Source organism: Zosterops lateralis (assembly GCF_965231275.1).
Source record: "Zosterops lateralis genome assembly, chromosome: 36".
Taxonomy (NCBI): domain Eukaryota; kingdom Metazoa; phylum Chordata; class Aves; order Passeriformes; family Zosteropidae; genus Zosterops; species Zosterops lateralis.
Genome location: NC_139796.1, coordinates 306935 through 330458, shown reverse-complemented (window position 1 = coordinate 330458; position 23524 = coordinate 306935). Strand labels below are relative to the sequence as shown.

The window sequence follows — 23524 nt, the reverse complement described above, 5'->3', positions numbered from 1 at the left end:
AGTGGAGCAATAAATAAATCAAACCCCCCCCCCCCCAAAAAAAAAAAACACCCTGAGCAGCTTCTGAGAGTGAAAATTTGGGGGGTCCTGGGAATTTGGGGGGGTCCAGTGTATTTTTTGGGGGGTTATTTTATTTTTTTTGAGGAGGGGGGTTTATTTTTCAGGGAAAGGGATTTATTTTTTGGGGGAAGGGGGTTTATTTTTTAGGGAAAAGGGATTTATTTTTGGGATAGGAGTTTATTTTTTAGGGAAAAGGATTTATTTTTGGGGAAAGGGATTTATTTTTTGGGGTGGGGGGTAATTTTTTGGGGGAAGGGGATTTATTTTTTGGGAAGGGGGTTTATTTTTAGTGAAAATGATTTATTTTTTGGGGGTCACAGCAAAACAAACTCGTCCGAATTGGGTTTTTTGGGGCGTTTCCCCCGGCGGGGGGGGAGGGGCGGGCCCGGGGGTGGGGGAGGGGCCGGGCAGGGGGTGGGGGAGGGGCCGTCCAGGGTGGGGGCGGGGCCTTCGCACAGAGAGAAAATGGGAAAACGCTCCGGAGCCCCCGGCGCCGCCAGGACCTGGAAACGGGGGGAAATAAACCGGGAAATGGGTCAGGAAATGAGGGGAAAAATAACGGGAAATGGGGCAGGAAATAGCGGGAAAAATACTGGGAAAAGGGTCAGGAAATGGGGGAAAAAAAAATGGGAAATAGGTCAGGAAAATACTGGGAAATGGGGGGGAAAATACCAGGAAAAGGGGGGGGGGGGGAAAGCCGGGAAAAGGGTCAGGAAATGGGGGGAAAAAATGGGAAAAGGGTCAGGAAAACACCTGGAAATGGGGCAGGAAAATACCGGGAAATGGGGGGGAAATACCAGGAAAAAGGTCAGGAAATGGGTCAGGAAATGGGGGGAGAACACCGGGAAAAGGGACAGGAAATAGGTCAGGAAAATACTGGGAAATGGGGGAAAAAATATTGGGAAAAGGGTCAGGAAAAGGGGGGAGAACACCAAGAAAAGGGTCAGGAAAAGGGGGGGAAAGGAAAAGGAAAATGGGGGAGAAAACACTGGGAAAAGGGTCAGGAAAAGGGGAAGGAAAACACGGGGAAAAAGGGGGACAGAACTGGGAAAAGGGAGGAAAACAGCAGGAAAAGAGGGAAAAACACGGGGAAAAGGGGATTAGGACCAGGAAAAGGGGGGTCAGGACTGGGAAAAGGGGGGAAAACACCAGGAAAGGGGGACAGGACCAGGAAAACGAGGATTAGGACTGGGAAAACAGCAGGAAAAGGGGGTCAGAACCAGGAAAAGGGGAACAGGACCAGGAAAAGGGGGGACAGAAAAGGGAAAGGGGGCTCAGGACCAGGAAAAAGGGGTGACAACACCAGGAAAAGGGGAACAGGACCAGGAAAAGAGGGGACAGGACCAGAAAAAAGGGGATTAAGACCAGGAAAAGGTGGGAAAAGACCAGGAAGAGGGGGACAGCACCCAAAAAAGGGTCTCAGGACCCCCCAAACCCCCCCCAGGGGGTCTCACCCGGGCCAGGTCCCCCCAGAGCTGCTCCAGCTCCGTCCCGGGCGCGTAGAAGCCGAAGGTGCAGCTCGGGTCCATCTTCCCAAAGGACATTTTCCTCGGGAAGCCGCAGTGGAACGACTTGTTTGGGGCAGGGGGAGGCAAAAAATGGTTATCGGGGGGTCACAACTCCCTGAGCCCCTCCCGGAGCCCCCAGAGCCCGATCTCGGGGTGTCCCCACCTGCAGAGGGAAGTTCTCCTGCGTCGTGTCCACGCAGGGCTGGCACAGGTGGGGGTCCAGGTAGAGCAGGGAGTCGCCTGGGAGAGGAAAAGGAGGGGGTTGGGACCCCCTGGGACCCCCAGGACCCTCCAGGGACCCCCTTGGGACCACCCAGGACCCTCCAGGGACCCCCTGAGACCCTCCAGGACCCCCCAGGACCCACCAGGACCCTCCAGGACTCCCCTAGGACTCCCTCAGGTCCCCCCTGGGACCCCCTTGGGACCCCCAGGGACCCTCCATGGACCCCCTGGGATCCCCCAGGATCCCCAGGGACCCCCTCAGGACCCCCTGGGACCCTCCAGGGACCCCCCCGGGAACCCCCTGAGACCCCCCAGGACCACCTAGGACCCCCTCAGCATCCCCAGGGACCCCCCTGGGACACCAAGGACCCCCTCAAGACCCTCTGGGACCTCCCAGGACCCCCTGGGACTCCCTCAGGTCCCCCCCGGGACCCCCTTGGGACCCTTCAGGACCCCCCAGGACCCCCTGGGACCACCCAGGACCCCCTTGGACCCTCCAGGACCCCCCTGTACCCTCCAGGGACCCTCCAGGACCCACCAGGGACCCCCCTAGGACCCCCCGGGACCTCCAGGGACGCCCCCGGGACCCCCCTGAGACCCCCCAGGACCACCTAGGACCCCCTCAAGACCCTCTGGGACCTCCCAGGACCCCCCTGGACCTCCCTAGGACCCCCTTGGGACCTCCTGGGACACCGCCAGGACCCCCAGGACCCCCCAGGACCCTCCAGGGACCCCCTTGGGACCCCCTTGGGACCCCCTAAGACCCCTCAGGACCCCCCAGGACCCCCACCATGGGGTGGGTACCTTGAAAGCCGAGGAAATAAAGGGAGTGTCGAGGTTTTCCCCCGATGATGCCGAGACAGGAACGGAGCTGGAGGAGACCCTGGAGGGGACGGGGGGACAGTGGGAATGGGGCCGAGAATGGGATTGGGATGGGAATGGGAATGGGGAATGGGGAATGGGATTTGGAATGGGATATGGGATATGGGATAGGAATATGGGATATGGATGGGATGGGATTGAGAGTGGGGATGGGATTGGGAAAGGGAATGGGAATAGGGAATGGGAATCAGATTGGGACTGGGAATGGGATTGGGAATGGGATTTGGAATGGGATTCGGAATGGGATATGGGATAGGGATTGGGATTGGGGTGGGAATGGGGATGGGATTGGGAATGGGAATGGCACCAGGATCAGCACCAGTCCCGCCCCCAGCCCCACCTTGACACAGGGCACGTAGACGGGGTTCAGGCTCTCGCCCCCCAAACGCGCCGGGACCAGCAGGACGAGCCCGCGGGGCTGCCCCGGCCCCGGTGGCCCTGGTGTCCCTGATGTCCCCTGTCCTGGTGTCCCTGATGTCCTCTGTCCTGATGTCCCTTGTCCCAGTGTCCCTTGTCCTGTAGTTCCCGTTGTTCCCAGTCTCGGTGTCCCCGTTGTTCCTGGTGTTCCGTGTCCTGCTGTCCCGTGTCCCGGTGTCCCCAGTGTCCCGTGTCCCGGTGTCCCGTGTCCCGCTGTTGGTGTCCCCGCTGTCCCCGTTGTTCCCCCGTCAGGGTCACCCCACACCAGCCTGGCCACGTCCCCTTTGTAAACTGCACAGAAAGGGGAGGGGGCTGCTCATTCCTGACCCCTCCCAAAAATACCAGGATTCCCCAAAAAATATGGGGATCCCCTCTCCTCCAGCCCCCCAAAAAAACCAGGAACCCCCCCCCCTCCAAGAAACTGGGACGCCCCCTCTGGGGAGGGGTTCCCCCAAAACCCGGGACCCCCTCCCTCCAACCCCCCCGGGAAGGCTCCCCCCAGAACCAGGACCCCTCCCCAAAAGCTGGGAACCCCCCCAAAAAAAACCCCGGGACCCTCCCCCCCCCCAAGAAACCGGGACCACCCCCCTCCAGCCCCCCCAAAACCCAGGACCCCCCCCCAAAACCCAGGACCCCCCATGTGGTACCGGTGCAGTCCTGGGCCACGTACACGGCCAGCCCGGGGGTCTCAGGGCAGGACTCCACAGCCCCCCTGGACGGGATGGGGATGGTGAGTCTGGGGTCTCCCCTCCCTAAAACACCACCCTGGGGGTCCCCGTGTGTGTCCCCCCTCCCCAAACCCCCCCAGCACCCCTCTCCCAAAAACCCCTGGGGGTCCTGGTGTGTCCCCTCTCCCCAAAAACCTCCTGGGGGTCCCTCCCCAGTCTCCCCCCTCCCCAAACTCCCACCTGGGGAGCTCAGTTTGTGTCTCCCCCTCCTCAAAAAGCCCCCCCAGGGGTCTCCCCCTGGTCTCTCCCTCCCCAAAAACCCCTGGGGTCCCTCCCCAGTCTCCCTCTCCCCAAACCCTTCCGGGGGTCTCTCCTCGGTCTCCCCCTCCCCAAACACTCCCGAGGGTCTCCCCCAGACCCCTGGGGGTCTCCCCAAACCCCTCTGGGGGTCTCCCCAGGCCCCCCCCGGGGGTCTCCCCCCATTCTCCCCCCTCCCCAAACTCCTCAGAGGGTCTCCCCAAGCTCCCCCCCGGTCTCCCCCTTCCCAAACCCCCCAGAGGGTCTCCCCAAGCCCCCCCGGGGGTCTCCCCAGCCCCCCCGTACCGTATCAGGTGTGCGGCGAGGGCAGGACCAAACCAGTCCCCGGCGCGTTTCCCGAGGGCCCGGCCCAGCTCCAGCAGCCGGTGCAGCCCCAGCGGGGCCCGGGGGTGGTCCGAGAACCAGGACACGATGGCCCGGTGCTGCTGCTCCTGGGGGTCCTGGGGGGCCTGACGGGGGTCCTGGGGGGCTCGGGGGGCCTTTGGGGGGTCCTGGGGGGGTCTCAGGGGGACTCGGGGGGCGTTCAGGGGGTGCTGGGGATGTCCTGGAGGGTCCTGGGGGTGGCTCAGGGGGGTTTGGGGGGAGTTGAGGGGGTCCTGGGGGTGTCTTAGGGGGTCCTGGGGGTGTCTCAGAGGGTCCTGGGCGTGGCTCAGGGGGGTTTGGGGGGTGTTCGGGGGGTCCTGGGGGTGTCTCAGGGGGTCCTGGAGCTGTCCCAGGGAGTTCTGAGGATGGCCCAGGGGGTCCCGTGTCCCCCCAGACGACTCCATGTCCATCTTGGGGGGTCCCCGTCCATTCTGGGGGGGTCGTGTCCATCCTTGGGGTTTCTGGGTCCAGCCTGGGGGGTCCTGGGTCTGTCCCGAGGGGTCTTGGATCCGTCCTGGGGGGTCTTGAGTCCGTCTGGGGGGTCCCTTGTCCATCCTGGGGGTCCCGGGTCCATCTCGGGGGACTCTGGGCCCATCCCGGGGGTCCTGGGTCCGTCCTGGGGGGTCCTGGATCCGTCTCGGAGGGTCTTGGGTCCCTCTCGGGGGGTCCCGGGCCCGTCCCGGGGGGTCTCGGCTCCTCTTCCCCCCCGGGCCTGGTTCCCGCAGCGCCTCCGGCCACACCCAGTCTGGAAATGAGGAGGGGGCGTTGGAGGGGCTGCCCCCCGGGCTTTGGGGGGTCCCTCCCTGGGTCTGAGGGTCTCTCCCCAGGTTTGGAGGTCTCTCCTCATGTTCAAAGGTCTCTCCCATCCCTGGGGGTCTCACCTGGCCCCAGCAGGTGCAGCACCAGCCCCTGGCCCAGCAGCATCTGCCCCGTCCTCAGGGTGCAGCCCCAGGGGTCCCTTACCTGGCCCCGGGGGTCTCACCTGGCCCCAGCAGGTGCAGGACCAGCCCCCAGGGGTCTCACCTGGCCCCAGCAGGTGCAGGACCAGCCCCTGGCCCAGCAGCATCTGCCCCGTCCTCAGGGTGCAGCCCCAGCCGCAGTCGGAGCTCCGGGGGGGGGTCCCGGGCAGGGCGGGGATCCCACTGCGGTACGTGAACCACAGGCGGGAGCGGAAATCCCCCCGGAACCGGGAAAGGTCATCTGGGAGGGGGGGAAAAAGGGTCAGGGAGACCCCCGGGAACACCCACAGACCCCTGGGACCACCCCCAGACCCCCAAGACCACCCCTAGACCCCCTGAGATCACCCCCAGACCCCCCAGGACCCCTCCAGGACCCCCCTCAGACTCCCCAGGACCCTCCCCAGCCCCCCAGACCCCTCCTCAGACCCCCAGGACCCTCCCCAGACCCCCAGGACCCTCCCAGGACCCCTCCCCAGCCCCCCAGCCCGGGGGTCGCACTCACCACCATTCCCAGGCCTGTAGACCTTCCCCAGCAGGTAAAGGGGGTCCCGGGGGTTGAAACGGGGCCGCGGCCGCAGCGTCCAGCCTGGGGGGGGAAATGGGGGTCAGAGGGGACCCCCGGGACCCCAAACGCCGGGACCCCCAAACCCCAGGACCCCCAAATCTCGGGACCCCCAAATCTCGGGACCCCCTGGACCCCTTTCCTGGTGTCCCATTCCCAGTGTCCCGGTATCCCAGTCCTGGTTTTCCGGTATTTCCGTGTCCCCATTCCCGGTGCCCATTCCATGTCCCGGTCTACCCCCTATCCCGGTCTATCCCGGTCTCTCCCGGTACCGTATCTGACGCTGTCCCAGGCCGCCAGGACTCGGCCCCGCACGCGCTGCCCGCCCCGCTGGGCCCCGGCGGGGGGTCCCGCTTCCGGTGCCGCTTCCGGTCCCGCTCCCGGTGCCGTTTCCGGTTCCACTTCCGGTTCCGGTGCCGGTTCCGGTGCCGGGGGGGGCCCCGGTGCCTCCCCCCCCCCGCTCATGGCGGCGCCGCGCGCGGGGGGCGGGGCCCCGGAGGGGGCGTGGCCAGAACGGAAGAGGCGGGTTCATCACGGAGGCGTGGCCAATGAGAAGGCGTGACCCCAGAGGGGGCGTGGCCAGAACGGAAGAGGCGGGATCATCACAGGGGAGTGGCCAATGAGAAGGCGTGGTCCAGGAGGGGGCGTGGCCAGAGCGGGGAGGGCGGGATCGCCGCCGACAGGGAGGAGCCAGAATAGGGGGCGTGGCCACATTTAGGTGGGCGTGGTTATGCAAATAGACCCCCTCTTATGAGCGTGCCCACAGCGAAAGGGCGGGGTTATCCAAATATGGCGTTTGTGGGCGTGGCTACAGCGAATGGGCGGGAGAATCAAAATATAGTCGTTGTGGGCGTGGCTATAGGAATGGGCGGGGTTATGCAAATTTAGTTGTTGTGGGCGTGGCTAAGATAAGTGGGCGGGGCCAGGCAGGGACCAGGGACCCCCAAGGACATTCCGGGGTCACTTTGGGGGTCCCGCGGTGACACCGGGGGGTCTCAGGGACATTTTGGGGTCACCGAGACCCCCCCATTGCCCCCCCACACCCCCTGGGGACGCGATGGGCGTGTCCGTGACGTCACAGGGCGTGGCCCGGGCTCCCCCCCAAAAAATACACCCCGGGACCCCCAAAATTACCCCAAAAATGCCCCCCAGGACCCCCAAAATATCCCCGGGGACACCCCTGGGGTGGGTGCGGGATGGTGAGACCCCTCCCCAAAATACAGCCCGGGACCCCCCCCCAAAATACCCTCCGGGAACAGCCCCAAAATAGTCCCAAATCAGCCCTAAAACAGCCCCAAAATAGCCCCAAATAATGTTTGGTGAGAGAATAAATCCATTTATGGTTTAATGGGGAGGGGGCTTGGGGTTATTGGGGGATCCCTGAGGGGCTCAGGACACTTTTTGGGGGGTTCAGGACATTTTTGGGGGGGCTGAGAACCCTTGGGGTGGGGTTCAGGATGTTTTTGGGGGGCTCAGGGAGGGCTGAGGAGGCTCAGGAGGGTCTCAGGAGGTTTTTGGGGGTTCAGGACCCTCAGGGGGGGTCTCAGGCCGTTTTTGGGGGTCTCAGGCCGTTTTTGGGGGGCTCAGGGCCCCAGGGGGACCCCCCGGGGGTCTCAGGAGGTTTTTGGGGGGCTCAGGAGGCTCAGGGGGGGCTCAGGCCGTTTTGGGGGGACTCAGGACCCTCAGGGGGGCTCAGGGTGTTTTTGGGGGGGTCTCTGGGGGGTCTCAGGCCGTTTTGGGGGGCTCAGGACCCTCAGGGGGGCTCAGGGTGTTTTTGGGGGGGTCTCTGGGGGGTCTCAGGCCGTTTTGGGGGGCTCAGGACCCTCAGGGGGGCTCAGGAAGGTTTTTGGGGGTTCTCTGGGGGTCTCAGGCCGTTTTTGGGGGTCTCAGGCGGTTTTGGGGGGCTGAGGAGGCTCAGGGCCCCCCCCGGGGGTCTCAGGCCGTTTTTGGGGGACTCAGGACCCTCAGGGGGGCTCAGGGTGTTTTTGGGGGGGTCTCTGGGGGGTCTCAGGCCGTTTTTGGGGGGCTCAGGACCCTCAGGGGGCTCAGGGTGTTTATGGGGGGGTCTCTGGGGGGTCTCAGGCCATTTTTGGGGGGCTGAGGAGGCTCGGGGGCCCCCCCGGGGGTCTGCGGGGCCCCCACTGGGTGGGCAGCAGCCCCCAGAGGAAATCGCTGACGAAGGTCCCCGAGTGTCGCGCCCCGTCCACGTCCAGGGGCACCGCGATGTCCGGCCCAAAGTGAACTGGGGGGGCAAAAAACACCCCAAAAATGAGCGGGGAGGGGGCACAGGGGGGGTTTGGGGGAGTTTAGGGAATTTTGGGGAGTTTGGGGTTTTTTTTCAGGGTGTTTTTGAAGGGTTTTGGGGTGTTTTTGGTCACTCACCTCCCCGTACCCGTCCCGGCTCAGCCCCACAGTCCCAATCGATGCGACTGATCTCGTAATAGAGCTGGGCCACGTACCTGGGGAGGGGGATTGGGGGGCTCAGGGGGGGGGTTGAGGGTCCCAGAGGGGAATTGGAGAATCTGGGGCGTCCTAGGTGTTGGTTTTTGGGGCTTTGGGGGTCCCAAGGGGGATTTTGGGGCTCCCAGGGGGGAATTTGGGGGGTCCCAGGAGGGGTTTGGGGGTCCCAGGGTGGGTTTGGGAGGTCTCAGGGGGGATTTGGGGGGAATTTGGGGGTCCCAGGGGGAATTTGGGGGGGATTGGAGGGTCCCAGGGGGGATTTGAGGCGTCCCAGGGGTGGGTTTTGGGGGGGTCTCAGGGGGGATTTGGGAGTCCCAGGGGTGGGTTTTGGGGGTATTTTGGGGGATCCCAGGGGGTGTTCTGGGGGTCCCAGAGGGGATTTAGGGGGTCCCAGAGAGGATTTAGGGGGTCCCAGGGGGTGTTCTGGGGGTCCCAGAGGGGATTTAGGGGGTCCCAGGGGGGGAATTGGGGGTCCCAGGGGGATTTTGGGGGTGATTTAGGGTGTCCCAGGGTGGAATTTGGGGATGGTTTGGGGGTTTGGAGGGAACTGGGGGTTCCAGGGGTGGTTTTGGGGGTCCCAGTGGGATTTTGGGGATATTTTGGGGGTCCCACTCACAGATCCGGGTGCGGCCCCGGCTCCTCCTGCTCCTCCCCCCGGTGCAGCTCCAGCTGTTCCAGCTGTTCCTGCAGCGCCCGGCGCAGCCCCGTGGGGGGTCAAGGGAAACGGGCCCAGAGAGACCCCAGACCCAAATACTGACCCATATCCTACCCCTCAGACCCCAAATACTGACCCAGAGACCCCCCCCAGACCCCAAATACTGACCCAGAGACCCCCCCAGACCCCAAATACTGAACCAGGGACCCCCCCAGACCCCAAATACTCACCCAGAGACCCCAAAACAGCCCCCAGACCCCAAATACTCACCCAGAGATCCCACATCCTGAACCAGAGACCCCCCAGACCCCAAATACTGACCCAGAGACCCCCCAAAACACCCCACAGACCCCAAATCCTGACCCACATCCTACCCCAGAGACCCCAAAACCTGTCCCAGAGACCCCAAATCCTGCCTCAGAGCCCCCCCAGGACCCCAAATCCTGCCCCCCAGACCCCAAATCCTGCCCCCCAGACCCCAAACCCTGCCCCACAGGATATAGTGTGGTGTCCCTGGCCCTGGTCAGGGAGTCCTGGGCCGTGTCCAGCTCAGTGTCCAGCTCCTGGCCCCGGCCCTGCAGCCGCTGGACATCGGCCTGAGCCCGGAGCAGGCGCTGGGAGAGCCGGACCTCGGCCTGGGTCAGACCTGGGGGACAGAGGGGTCAGTGTGGGGTCAGTGTGGGGTCACTGGGGTCACTGTGGGGTCACTGGGGTCAGTGGGGTCACTGGGGCAGCCGGACCTCGGCCTGGCTCAGACCTGGGGGACAGAGGGGTCAGTGTGGGGTCAGTGTGGGGTCACTATGGGGTCATTGGGGTCACTGGGGTCACTGGGAGAGCCGGACCTCGGCCTGGGACAGACCTGGGGGGACATGGGGGTCACTAATGGGGTCATTGGGGTCACTGGGGTCACTATGGGGTCACTGGGGTCACTGGGAGAGCCGGACCTCGGCCTGGGACAGACCTGGGGGGGGACAGAGGGGTCAGTGGGGTCACTGTGGGGTCACTGGGGTCACTGTGGGGACACACAGGGGTCAGTGGGGTCACTGTGGGGTCATTGGGGTCACTGTGACAGCCAGGCCTCGGCCTGGGTCAGACCTGGGGGGGGGACAGAGGGGTCAGTGGGGTCACTCAGGGGTCACTGGGGGGTCATTGGGGTCACTGTGGGGTCATTGGGGTCACTGTGACAGCCGGGCCTCGGCCTGGGTCAGACCTGGGGGGGGACAGAGGGGTCAGTGTGGGGTCAGTGTGGGGTCACTGGGGTCAGTGGGGTCACTCAGGGGTCACCGGGGGGTCATTGGGGTCACTGGGGCCATTTTGGGGTTATTTTTGGGCTGATTTGGGACTTTTTTGGGGCTATTTTATTTCTTTTTTGGGGCTATTTTGGGCCATTTTGGGGGGCTATTTTGTTTCTTTTTGGGGGCTACTTTGGGGCCCTTTTGAGACTGTTTTGGGACTTTTTAGGGCCATTTTGGGGTGATTTTAGGGCTATTTTGGGGCCATTTTGAGGCTTTTTTTGGGGGACTATTTTCTTTCTTTTTTGGGGCCATTTTGGAGCTATTTGGGGACTATTTTTGGCCTGATTTGGGACTTCTTTTGGGACCATTTTGGCACCATTTTTGGACCATTTTGGGCCTGTTTTGGTGCCATTTTGGGGCTATTTTTGGGTCATTTTGGGGCAATTTTTGTACCATTTTTGTACCATTTAGTCTCACCCACCCTGCACCAGCTCCTTGGCCCTTCTCTGGGCCTCCCCCAGGCTCCTGTCCAGGCGCCCCCGGTGCTCCAGGCCCCTCCTGAGCAGCTCCTCAGTGCAGCCCGAGCTGAGCTCCCTGAGCAGCTCCTGGCTCAGCTCCTCCACCTCCTCCACGGGGGGAAAACACTCCTGGGCAAGGGGAAAGAATGGGGAAATCATGGGGGAATAATGGGGAAATAATGGGGGAATAATGGGGAAAAATTGGAGAAAAATTGGGGGAAAAAAAGGGAAAAATTGAGGGAATAACGGGGAAAATTGGGGAAATTTGGGGAAGAAATGGGGAATTAATGGGGGAAATAATGGGGGAATAATGGGGAAAAAATGGGGGATAATGGGGAAAAAATTGGGGGAAAAGTGGGGAAAAATTGGGGGGGGAATGGGAAAAAATTTGGAAAAAATTGGGGGGAAAATGGGGAATTAATGGGGAAAAAATGAGGAATAATGGAGGAAATAATGGGGGAAATAATGGGGGAAATAATGGGAAAAATAACGGGGAATAATGAGGGAATTAATGAGAGAGTAATGAGGGGGAAAGAGACACCCAGAGGCTTTTTTGGAGGTAAAAAATCTCAATTTTGTGTCCCGGGAGGGGCCCAGAGAGGCCTGAGGGGGTTCAGCTCACACCGTGACCCCCCCCATTAACCCCCCCCATTCCCCATTCCCGGCCTCTCCTCCCGCCCCTCTCCGCCTCGTTTATCCCCTTTTTTTCCCCCCCTTTTTCCCCTTTTTTTTACCATTTTTAATTTTCTCCGTCCCGCGCGCTGCGTTTGAACTGAGGCGGGGCCGCTCTGCGCATGCGCGGCCACGCCCACTACAAAACACCGCCCACTCCCTCTAAGCCACGCCCATCAACCCTAAACCATGCCCACCTGTCTAAGCCACGCCCACCCTCTATGGTTCCGCCCGTTCCCCCCCCCGCCTACCTCTGAAATGGTTCCGGCCGCCCCCTGTGTCACCTTTCCCGCCGTTCCCCCCCGACCCCGCGGTCACTCCGCTTTGGTTCCGCTCCCCGCGGGTTCCCGCCCCGGAGCCCTCCCGGTGATGGCGGCGGCGGCGGCGGCGGCGGCGGCGGGGACGGGCCGCGGGCTCTGGAGGCGCCTGGGGGACACTCGGCTGGGTGAGGAGGGGTCCCTGGAGGGTCTCGGGGTGACGAGAAGGGCGGGGTTGGGAGGGGAGGAGGGAATGGGGCCTTTGAGGGAGGTTCCGGTAACGGGGGGGGGGATTGGGGGGCGATTTTGGGAGTCCCGGGGGGTCTCTATAAACCAAAGAGGGTCTGGAGGGGTCTGGGGGTGCCCAAGGCTCCCGTTCTCCCGGGGGAGCCCCAAATTTCTACCGAAAGGGGGGCCCTGGGGGGGGCCATAACCCAAAGAAGGCCTGAGGGGTCTGAGGGGGTCTAGGGGGGGGTCCCCATAACTTGGGGGGGTCCTGGGGGGGGTCCCCATAAGCCAAAGGGGCCCTGGGGGAGTCCCCATAACCTGAGGGGGGTCCCCATAAGCCAAAAGGGGCTCGGGGGGGGCGTCCCCATAACCTGGGGGGGGTCCCCATCATCTGGGGGGTCTCGAGGGGGGTTCCCCATTACCCAAGGGGGGTCTGGGGGTCCCCCTAACCCCTCCTCAATTCCTTGGAGGTCTCTCCCCGTTCCCCTGGGGGTCTCTCGGTGTCCCTGGGGTTCTCTGAGACCCCTTAACCCTCTCCCCAATTCCCTGGGGGGGGTCTCTCCCTGTTTCCTGGGGATCTCCAGACCCTTTTAACCCCCTCCCCAACATCCTGGAGACCCTCCCTAACCCCCTCCCCATTTCCCCAGGTGTCTCTAGACCCCCCTGAACCCCTCCCCAATCCCCCTCCCCAATCCCCCGGTGGTCTCCAGACCCCCCTAACCCCCTCCCCAGTTCCTTGGGGGATCTCTCAGTGTCCCTGGTGGTCTCCAGACCCCCCTAACCCCCTCCCCATTTCCCTGGGGGATCTCTCAGTTTTTCCAGGGGTCTCCAGACCCCCTAACCCCCTCCCCAATCCCCCTCCCCAATCCCCCAGGGGTCTCCAGACCCCTCTAACCCCCTCCCCAATCCCCCCCAGGTATCTCCAGACCCCTCTAACCCCATCCCCATTTCCCTGGGGGGGGTCTCCCTGTTCCCTCAGGTATCTCCAGACCCCCCTAACCCCCTCCCCATTTCCCCAGGGGTCTCCAGACCCCCCTAACCCCCTCCCCAATTTCTTGGGGGGGTCTCTCAGTGTCCCCGGGGGTCTCTGAGCCCCCCTAACCCCCTCCCCAATTTCTCCCCCAGCCCTGTGGTGCCGCTCCCTGCTCCAGGACTACTCCACCTCAGTCCGTGACACCTTGAGCAGCGCCCGGTGCCGTCCCGGGACCACCGTGACCTGGGTGACCCTTTTGGGTCTGGGGTCCCTGTTCAGCTCCTCGGTGCCGGACCGGGACTCGCTGGAGGCCGCGGCCGTGGCGGCGACGGCGGCGCTGGGGCAGCTCCCGGGGGGCTCCCGGAGCCCCCGCTGCGAACGGAGGGTCCTCAGGTTGTCGAAGCTTCGCGAACGAGGCCAAATTTTGGTGAAAAATTTTATATTTTTCTCCGTGGCTTTGGCGGATCCTCACGGGAGGGACCCGGCGCTTTACCGGGCTCGGTGTCCCCACCTCCAGCCCAGGTTTTGGGGTCTCTCGGGGGAGCTGCTGGACGTGGGGGTCCTGGGGCGCTGGTGGGGGCTGGAGGAGGCGCTCAGGGACCGAGACATCAACGAGGAGGAGTTTGGGCACCTCCCCGAGGGGCTCAGGCGCCTCCGGAGCCGCGACCTGCGCTCAGAACGCAACGAGAGGCTGCACCGGGAGAGGCTCCGCCACGTCACCGTCACCGTCGATGGGGATGAGGAGTGACCAGGGGGTTTGGGGAATTTTTTGGGATTTTTTGAGGATTTTTTGGGATTTTTTGGGGATTTTTGGGGATTTTTTGGGGATTTTTCAGGGTATTTTTTGGGCATTTTTGGGGATTTTTTTTGATTTTTTAGGGTATTTTTTGGGGGACCTGCGCTCGGAGCGCAACGAGAGGCTGCACCAGGAGAGGCTCCGCCACGTCACTGTCACTGTGGATGAGGATGAGGAGTGATGGGGAATTTTAGGGGAATTTTTGGGGATTTTTTGGGGATTTTTGGAGATTTTTTGGGATTTTTTTTTTTTAATTTTTTGGGGAACTTTTTGGGATTTTTTTGGAATTTTTAGGGTTTTTTTGGAGGACTTTTTGGGGATTTTTTTGGGGAATTTTGGGGGGTTTTTTGGGATTTTTTGGGAATTTTTTGGGGATTTTTTTGGGGGATTTTTCAGGGTATTTTCAGGGTATTTTTGGGGGATTTTTTTGGATTTTTAGGGTATTTTTAGGGAATTTTTTGGGGATTTTTTTTTAGGGGATTTTTGGGGGATTTTTTAGGAATTTTTTGGAATTTTTTTTTTTTTTTTTTTTTTTTTTTTGAGATTTTTTTTAGGGAATTTTTTGAGATTTTTTTTGGGAATTTTCTGGGATTTTTTAGGGTATTTTGGGGGGTATTTTGGGGCACCTGCGCTCGGAGCACGAGAGGCTGCACCGGGAGAGGCTCCGCCACGTCACTGTCACTGTCACCGAGGATGGGGAGTGATGGGGAATTTTTGGGATTTTCTTGGGGATTTTTTGGGGATTTTTAGGGATTTATTTGGGATTTTTTGGGAATTTTTTAGAGGGGGTTTGGGATTTTTTTGGAAATTTTTTAGGGGATTTTTTGGGGGATTTTTTGGGGGATTTTTTGGGATTTTTTTGGGTTTTTTGGGATTTTTTTGGGATTTTTTTTTAATTTTTTAGAGGGGGTTTGGGATTTTTTTGGAAATTTTTAGGGGATTTTTTTGGGATTTTTTTGGGATTTTTTTTTAATTTTTTAGAGGGGGTTTGGGATTTTTTTGGAAATTTTTAGGGGATTTTTTTGGGATTTTTTGGGGGATTTTTTGGGATTTTTTGGGATTTTTTGGGGATTTTTTTGGAATTTTTGGGGGGCGATTTTCTGGGATTTTTTAGGGATTTTTGGGAAATTTTTGGGGATTTTTTGGGATTTTTTTGGGAATTTTTTGGGATTTTTTAGGGTATTTTTAGGGAAATTTTTAGGGGTTTTTTTGGGATTTTTTTGGGAAATTCTTAGGGGATTTTTTGGGGGAATTTTTGGGAATTTTTTTGAATTTCTGGGGAAATTTTGGGGGATTTTTTTGGGGAAATTTTTGGGGTTTTTTAGGGTATTTTTGGGGAGTTTTTTTGGGGATTTCAGGGTCTTTTTGGTGGGGTTTGGGGTTTTTCTGTGGGGTTTCTTGGGGGGATTTTTGGGATCAAAAAATGTGTCTTGCCCTTTTCACATCATCTGGATCCCTCTGCTGTGTGTGCCTGGTTGAGCTCATTAAAGGTTTGCTGTGATTTGGGGTTTGTTTTTTAGGGTTTTTTTGGGTTTCTTTGGGCTTTCTTTTGGGAGGTTTAGTGGGTTTTTTGGGGTTTTTTTTTTTTGGAAATTTTTGGGGGATTTTTTGGGGACTTTTGTGGGGGGATCTGGGAGAGTTTTGGGGATTTTTTTTTTTGGGTTTTTTAAATTTTATTTTTGGGTTTTTTGAGAGAGATTTTTTGGGGTTTTGGGGGGGATTTTTTGCGTGTTTTTTGGGGGGCATTTTTATGACCTTTATTTGTAGTTTTGTGACCTTTATTTGGATTTTTTGGGGAATTTATTTGGGTTTTTTGGGCTCCCTCACACAGGGGGCTCATCCCTGGGGTGCAGCAGCCAAAGCTCCTGGGGGTCCCCGTCCCCCGGGGGGGTCCCCAAGGGGCTGTTCCTGTCCTGGGGCTCCGGGGGGGGGTCCCGGGGGTCTCCCAGGGGGTCCCCAAGGGGGTCCCCGATTTCCTCCAGAGGCTGGAACTGCATCTCCTCCTTGGCCAGGCTGTGGGGCGAGGGGTGACCCCCCAAAAAAAGAAAAAACACCTTAAAACCTGGTCAAAAACTCATCAAAACCTCCCCCAAAAAAACCCTTAAAACCCTCCAAAAAACCCCCTAAAAACCCTGCAAGATTCACCCCAAAAAACCCCTAAAAACTCTGCCAGAGTCACCCTAAAAAAACTCAAAAAATACCCTAAAAACCCTCCCAGAGTAACCCCCAAAAACCCAACCCGAATAACCCCAAAAAAACCCCAAAGCCCTCCCAGAAAACCCCAAAAAAAACCCCCAAAGCCCTCCCAGAAAACCCCAAAAAAAACCCCAAAACCCTCCCAGAAAACTCAAAAAAAACCTTCCAGGGTAACCCCAAAAAACTCTGGTTTTTTTGGGAGGGTCCCGGAGGTTGGGGGGGGTCTTTGGGGGTCCCGGGATTTTTTGGGGAGGGGTCCCGGGGGTCTGGGGGGTCCCAGGGGTCGGTTTTGGGGGTCATGGCATTTTTTGGGGAGGAGTCTCGGCATTTTTGGGGGAGGATTCCTGGGTTTTTTTGGGGTGTTCCGGATTGGGGATCCCGGTATTTTTTGGGGGTGTCTCTGGGGGTCCCGGTATTTTTGGGGGGGGGGGTCTCTGGGGGTCCCGGTATTTTTGGGGTGTCCCCGGGGGTCTCTCCACTCACGTCACGTCGAAGGCGGATCCCCGGAAGGTGGGGCGCCGGGGGGGCGCGGCCGCCGCCGTGTAGGGGGCGCGGGGGCTGGCGGCGTCCCAGTACCTGTCCCGCTCCAGGGCCGGCACCTGCCCGTAGAGTTCATCTACGGCCAGCATGGACACCTGGACAGGTGAGATATACCTGGGCACACCTGGGTACACCTGGGGTAACCCTGAACACACCTGGGGACACCTGAGCACCTGCCCATACAGCTCGTCCACAGCCAGCATGGACACCTGGACAGGTGAGACACACCTGAGTGACCCTGAACACACCTGCATGGACACCTGGACAGGTGAGACACACCTGAGTGACCCCTAAATACACCTGAGTGACCCCTACATACACCTGCATGGACACCTGGGACAGGTGAGATATACCTGAGTGACCCCTAAACACACCTGAGTGACCCCTACATACACCTGAGTGACCCCTAAATACACCTGCATGGACACCTGGACAGGTGAGACACACCTGGGCACACCTGGGCACCTGCCCGTAGAGCTCGTCCACAGCCAGCATGGACACCTGGGGACAGGTGAGACACACCTGGGTACACCTGGGGATTCCCCCTTTGCACACCTGGGTAACCTGTGCACACCTGGTGTCCCCTCACACACACCTGGTGTCCTCAAACACACCTGGTGTCCCCTCACTCACCTGGGGGTGTCCCCTCACACACCCGGGGGTCCCCGCACACACCTGGGGATGACCCCTCACACACCTGGGGGTGCCCACACACACCTGGTGTCCCCTCACACACCTGGGGGTGTCCCCCCCCACTCACCTGGAAGTTCCGGTCGATCAGGGTGTTGGTCTCGAAGTCGTCGTCGTCCTCCCCGAAGGGGTTAATGAGCTGCTCGGCCACCTGTGGGCGGGGCCAGCGCTGTCACCTGGCCCGCAGGTGACCCCTGACCCCCACAGGTGACCCCTGACCCCCAGCAGGTGACCCCTGACCCCTCCCAGGTGTCCCCAGGTGTCCCTGACCCCTCCCAGGTGTCCCCAGGTGTCCCTGACCTCCCCAGGTGTCCCCAGGTGTCCCACAGGTGTCCCCAGGTGCTCCCAGGTGTGTCCAGCTGTCCCCAGGTGTCCCCAGGTGTGCCCAGCTGTGTCCCCAGGTGTCCCCAGGTGTCCCACAGGTGTCCTTGACCTCCCCAGGTGTCCCCAGATGTCCCCAGGTGTGCTCAGGTGTCCCCAAGTGTCCTCCAGGTGTCCCCAGGTGTCCCCAGGTGTCCCCAGGTGTCCCTGACCTCCCCAGGTGTCCCCAAGTGTCCCCAAGTGTCCTCCAGGTGTGCCCAGGTGTCCCCAGGTGTCCCCAGGTGCCTCCAGGTGTCCCAGCACACCTTGAGCCAGCCCACGTAGAAGAAGAACTGCAGCAGGGTGAACACGGGCACGCCCAGGTCCAGCTCGTGGCCCGCGTAGCCCTGGGCGGGGTCCAGGAACTGCCGCCCGATCAGGCAGGTGAGGAAGAAGGTGTACACAGCGATGGTCACCACCTGTGGGGACAGGTGTGGGGCCAGGGGTGGTCTGTGTGTGTCCCCACAGGTGTCACCTGTGTCACCTGTCCCCCCACAGGTGTCCCCAGGGGTCCCTCACCTGTCCTCAAGTGTCCCAGGTGTCCCTCAGGTGTCCCTTTAGCCTTGTCCAGGTGCTCTCAGGTGTCCCCTCACCCCCACAAGGTGCCCCCAGGTGTCACCTGTCCCCCCCAGATGTCCCTCACCAGTCCCCAGGTGTCGCCAGGTGTCCCCCAAGTGTCCCCCCAGGTGTTCCCCCAGTCCCTCCAGGTGTCCCTGGGTGGTCCCCCAGCCATGTCCAGGTGTTCCCAGGTGTCCTCCAGGTGTCCTCGAGGTGTCCCTCACCTGTCCCCAGGTGCCCCCAGGTGTTCCCCAAGGTGTCCCCAGTGTCCCAGGTGCCCGTCACCTGTCCCCAGTGTCCCCAGGTGTCCCTCACCTGTCCCCATGTGTCCCCATGTCCCCCCCAGGTGCCCCATACCTGTCCCAGGTGAGCTCACCTGTGTGTACACCAGGGGGACACTGATCCAGTCGTAGTGGAACAAGAGGCTGCACTGGGCCCGGAACCGGCTCAGCTCCTGCGGGACCGGGGGGTCAGGGGGGGCTCAGGTGGGGGTCCTGGGGGTCCCAGGGAGTCCCAGGGGTCTCAGGTGGTCCCAGGGAGGGTCTCGGGGTTCAGGGGGTCCTGGGGGTCCCTAGGGCTGTCCCGGGGGTCTCTCAGGGGGTCCCGGTACCTCCATGAGCAGTTTGAGGGCGCAGTCGTCCCGCACTCTCCCCTCTCTCTGGGCCTGCCCCGCCAGGGCCCTGGGGGTCTCAGGGGGGTCTCAGGGGGGTCTCAGGGGTCTCTGGGGTCTCTGGGGGTGTCAGGGGTCCCGGGGGTCCCGGGGGTCTCAGGGGGTTCAGGTGGTCCCGGGGGTCTCAGGGGGGTCTCAGGGGTCTCTGGGGGTGTCAGCGGTCCCGGGGGTCCCGGGGGTCTCAGGGGGTCTCTCAGGGGGTCCCGGTACCTCCATGAGCAGTTTGAGGGCGCAGTCGTCCCGCACTCTCCCCTCTCTCCGGGCCTGCCCCGCCAGGGCCCTGGGGGTCTCAGGGGGGTCTCAGGGGTCTCAGGGGTCTCTGGGGGTCTCAGGGGGTCCCGGGGGTCTCAGGGGGTCTCTCAGGGGGTCCCGGTACCTCCATGAGCAGTTTCAGGGCGCAGTCGTCCCGCACTCTCCCCTCTCTCCGGGCCTGCCCCGCCAGGGCCCTGGGGGTCTCAGGGGGGTCTCAGGGGGTCTCAGGGGGTCCCAGGGGGTCTCAGGGGGTCTCAGGGGTCCCTAGGGCTGTCCCGGGGGTCTCTCAGGGGGTCCCGGTACCTCCATGAGCAGTTTGAGGGCGCAGTCGTCCCGCACTCTCCCCTCTCTCCGGGCCTGCCCCGCCAGGGCCCCGAACCAGGCGCAGGGAACCCAGAATTTGTTGTAGGGGGAGCGCAGCCCGTCCAGGCGCCGCCGCTCCTCGCGCGTCAGGAACCCTGCGGGGCACCGGGGTCACTCGCCGGCCTGGACCAGGCGGTCAGTGGTGGTCAGTGATGGTCAGTGATGGTCAGTGGTGGTCAGTGGTCACCCAGCACCCAGCGGTCACTCACCAGCTTGGACCAGGCGGTCAGTGGTGGTCAGTGGTGGTCAGGGGACACCGGGGTCACTCGCCGGCCTGGACCAGGCGGTCAGTGATGGTCAGTGGTGGTCAGTGATGGTCAGTGGTGGTCAGTGGTCACCCAGCACCCAGCGGTCACTCACTGGCCTGGACCAGGCGGTCAGTGGTGGTCAGTGATGGTCAGTGGTGGTCAGGGGACACCAGGGTCACTCGCCGGCCTGGACCAGGCGGTCAGTGGTGGTCAGTGGCAGTCAGCAATGGTCGGTGGTCACTCAGGGTCACTCACCGGCCTGGACCAGGTGGTCAGTGATGGTCAGTGGTGGTCAGGGGACACCGGGGTCACTCGCTGGCCTGGACCAGGCGGTCAGTGGTGGTCAGTGGTGGTCAGTGGTCACCCAGAAGTCACCCAGCGGTCACTCACTGGCCTGCACCAGGTGGTCAGTGGTGGTCAGTCATTGGTGCTCAGTGGCAGTCAGTGCTGGTCAGGGGCAGTCAGTGGTGGTCAGGGGCAGTCAGTGGTGGTCAGTGGTAGTCAGCAATGGTCAGTGGTGGTCAGTGGTCACTCAGGGTCACTCACCGGCCTGCACCAGGTGGTCAGTGGTGGTCAGGGGCAGTCAGTGATGGTCAGTGGTGGTCAGTGGTCACTCAGGGTCACTCACCGGCCTGCACCAGGTGGTCAGTGGTGGTCGGGGGCAGTCAGTGATGGTCAGTGGTCACTCAGTGGTCACTCACCGGCCTGCACCAGGTGGTCAGTGGTGGTCAGGGGCAGTCAGTGATGGTCAGTGGTCACTCAGTGGTCACTCACCGGCCTGCACCAGGCGGTCAGTGGTGGTCGGGGGCAGTCAGTGATGGTCAGTGGTCACTCAGGGTCACTCACCGGCCTGCATCAGGTGGTCAGTGGTGGTCAGGGGCAGTCAGTGATGGTCAGTGGTCACTCAGGGTCACTCACCGGCCTGCACCAGGTGGTCAGTGGTGGTCAGGGGCAGTCAGTGATGGTCAGTGGTCACTCAGGGTCACTCACCGGCCTGGACCAGGTGGTCAGTGGTCACTCACCGGCCTGCACCAGGTGGTCAGTGGTGGCCAGGGGCAGTCAGTGATGGTCAGGGGCAGTCAGTGCTGGTCAGTGGTCACTCAGTGGTCACTCAGGGTCACTCACCGGCCTGCACCAGGTGGTCAGTGGTGGGGAACCTCTTGTACACAGGTGTGCTGACCGCCCGCAGCACCAGCAGCGCGGCCAAACTCCCGTAGCGCAGCAGCGTCCGGCGCAGGAGCCGCCCCCGCGCGTCCACCCCGTGGACACTCCCGGCCACGGCCACCATCAGCCCGTCCGGGGCCGGCACTGACCGGAACTGACCCCACCAGCGCTCCAGGACCAGCGCCACGTAAAACCCTGCGGGGACACCGGGGATACTGGGGGGACTGGGATTGGGGACACTGGGGACACTGGGGACACTGGGATGGGATTGGGGACATTGGGGACATTGGGGACACTGGGGGACACTGGGGACACTGGGATGGGATTGGGGACATTGGGGACACTGGGGACACTGGGGGACATTGGGGATACTGGGATGGGACTGGGGACACTGGGGACACTGGGGACACTGGGGGATATTGGGGGGCACTGGGATGGGACTGGGGACACTGGGGACATTGGGGACACTGGGGACACTGGGGACACTGGGGACACTGGGGGATATTGGGGACACTGGGATGGGACTGGGGGACATTGGGGGACACTGGGATGGGATTGGGGACATTGGGGACACTGGGGACACTGGGGGATATTGGGGACACTGGGATGGGACTGGGGACACTGGGGACATTGGGGACACTGGGGCCACTGGGGGACATTGGGGGGCACTGGGGGGACATTGGGGATACTGGAGACTTGGGGACACTGGGGGACACTGGGTCGTGCTGGGGGTCCTGAGGCAGTTCTGGGGAGGTCCCAGGGGGGGTCCCGGGGGGTCCCAGGGGGGGTCCCGGGGTCTCACCGAGCACGAAGGACACGGGGATTGGGTTGGTGGCTCTGTGGAGACACTGGGGGGTCTCGGGGGTCCCAGGGGGGTCCCGGGGGGTCCCGGGGGGTCCCGGGGGGTCCCGGGGGTCTCACCGAGCACGAAGGACACGGGGATCAGATTGGCCGATTTGTCGCAGTACAGGACGAGCTTCTCGAAGAGGCGGCGCTGGGACTCGGACAGGAGGAACCTGGGGGCGGGGGGGGACACTGTCACTGTCACCTCCCCCGGCCCTGTCACCTCCCCCGGCCCTGTCACCTCCCCCGGCCCTGTCACCTCCCGGTGTCACCCCCGTGTCCCCCCATGTCCCTCCCGGTGTCCTCTCGAAGTCCCCTTGTGTCCCCTCCAGTCTCCCCATGTCCCTCCATGTCCCTCCTTGTGTCCTCCCGTGTCCCTCTATGTCCCCTCCATGTCCCTTCCATGTCCCCCACTGTCCCCCCAGGTGTCCCCAGGAGTCCCCTCGTGTCCATCACCTGTAGGCCAGGCTGAGCCCCAGGTCTGTCCCCAGGTGTGCCCAGGTGTGTCTCACCTGTAGGCCAGGCTGAGGCCCAGGTGTGCCCAGGTGTGTCTCACCTGTAGGCCAGGCTGAGGCCCAGGTGTGTCTCACCTGTAGGCCAGGCTGAGGCCCAGGTGTGCCCAGGTGTGTCTCACCTGTAGGCCAGGCTGAGCCCCAGGTAGGGTCCCCCCAGGTGTGTCTCACCTGTAGGCCAGGCTGAGCCCCAGGTGTGCCCAGGTGTGTCTCACCTGTAGGCCAGGCTGAGCCCCAGGTAGGGTCCCCCAAGGTGTGTCTCACCTGTAGGCCAGGCTGAGCCCCAGGTGTGTCTCATCTGTAGGCCAGGCTGAGCCCCAGGTGTGTCCCCAGGTGTGTCTCACCTGTAGGCCAGGCTGAGGCCCAGGTAGGGTCTCCCCAGGTGTGTCCCCAGGTGTGTCTCACCTGCAGGCCAGGCTGAGCCCCAGGTGTGTCCCCAGGTGTGTCTCACCTGTAGGCCAGGCTGAGCCCCAGGTGTGTCTCACCTGTAGGCCAGGCTGAGCCCCAGGTAGGGTCCCCCCAGGTGTCCCCAGGCTCACCTGTAGGCCAGGCTGAGCCCCAGGTGTGTCCCCAGGTGTGTCTCACCTGTAGGCCAGGCTGAGCCCCAGGTAGGCGGTGAGGAAGAGCAGCAGCTCCCGGTAGAGCAGTTTGTAGATGCTCCCGCGCCACAGGAGCAGCAGCTGCGAGAAACCCCCGAACCGAGCGGTGGCCACGCGGGACGTGTAGGTGACAGTCATGGCCTGGGGACACCTGGGACACCTGGGACACCTGGGACACCTGTGGGGATATTGGGGATACTGGGGACACCTGTGAGAAACCCCCGAACCGCGCGGTGGCCACGCGGGACGTGTAGGTGACAGTCATGGCCTGGGGACACCTGGGACACCTGTGGGGACACAGGGGACATTGGGGATACTGGGGACACCTGTGAGAAACCCCCGAACCGAGCGGTGGCCACACGGGACGTGTAGGTGACAGTCATGGCCTGGGGACACCTGGGGGGACACCTGTGGGGACAGCGGGGACATTGGGGACACCTGTGGGGACACTGGGGACACTGGGGACACTGGGAGGACACTGAGGGACACAGGGGGGCACCAAGGGGACATTGAGGGGACACCTGAGGGCACCGGGGGGACACTGAGGGACACAGGGGGGAGACTGAGAGACATCGAGGGGACCCAGGGGACACCTGTGGGACCCAGGGGACACCTGTGGGACACTGGGGACAGCTGAGGGACAGCACCCAGGGACCCCCCCTCACCCCCGGGGACCCCCAACCACCCCCTGGGGACCCCAAATGACACCCAGGGACCCTCCCCTCACCCCCGGGACCCCCCTCCCGGCTGTGCCACCCCCACACTGTCCCCCTGTC

General features: G+C 61.9%; 2 protein-coding genes across 2 annotated transcripts; both read right to left on the bottom strand.

The window, feature by feature from the left end:
• Positions 1-54: 54 nt before the first annotated feature.
• Positions 55-6424, bottom strand: ATG4D (autophagy related 4D cysteine peptidase; the record flags this gene model as incomplete). The annotated part of the gene is made up of 11 exons (XM_083881940.1): positions 55-563; positions 1515-1631; positions 1732-1808; positions 2595-2673; positions 3013-3380; positions 3737-3801; positions 4361-4515; positions 4753-5183; positions 5462-5638; positions 5900-5983; positions 6232-6424. 11 exons carry the CDS (start codon positions 6422-6424, stop codon positions 375-377), a joined length of 1935 nt encoding a protein of 644 aa, XP_083738066.1. The 3' UTR covers positions 55-374.
• Positions 6425-16428: 10004 nt separating this feature from the next.
• Positions 16429-22903, bottom strand: BEST2 (bestrophin 2; the record flags this gene model as incomplete). Its single annotated transcript, XM_083881939.1, has 8 exons — positions 22735-22903; positions 21716-21810; positions 20756-20989; positions 19323-19477; positions 18474-18551; positions 17806-17958; positions 17250-17330; positions 16429-16584 (listed from the first exon to the last, which is right to left on the bottom strand). Exons 1-8 carry the CDS (start codon positions 22884-22886, stop codon positions 16429-16431), a joined length of 1104 nt encoding a protein of 367 aa, XP_083738065.1. The 5' UTR covers positions 22887-22903.
• Between the last annotated feature and the right edge of the window lie 621 nt (positions 22904-23524).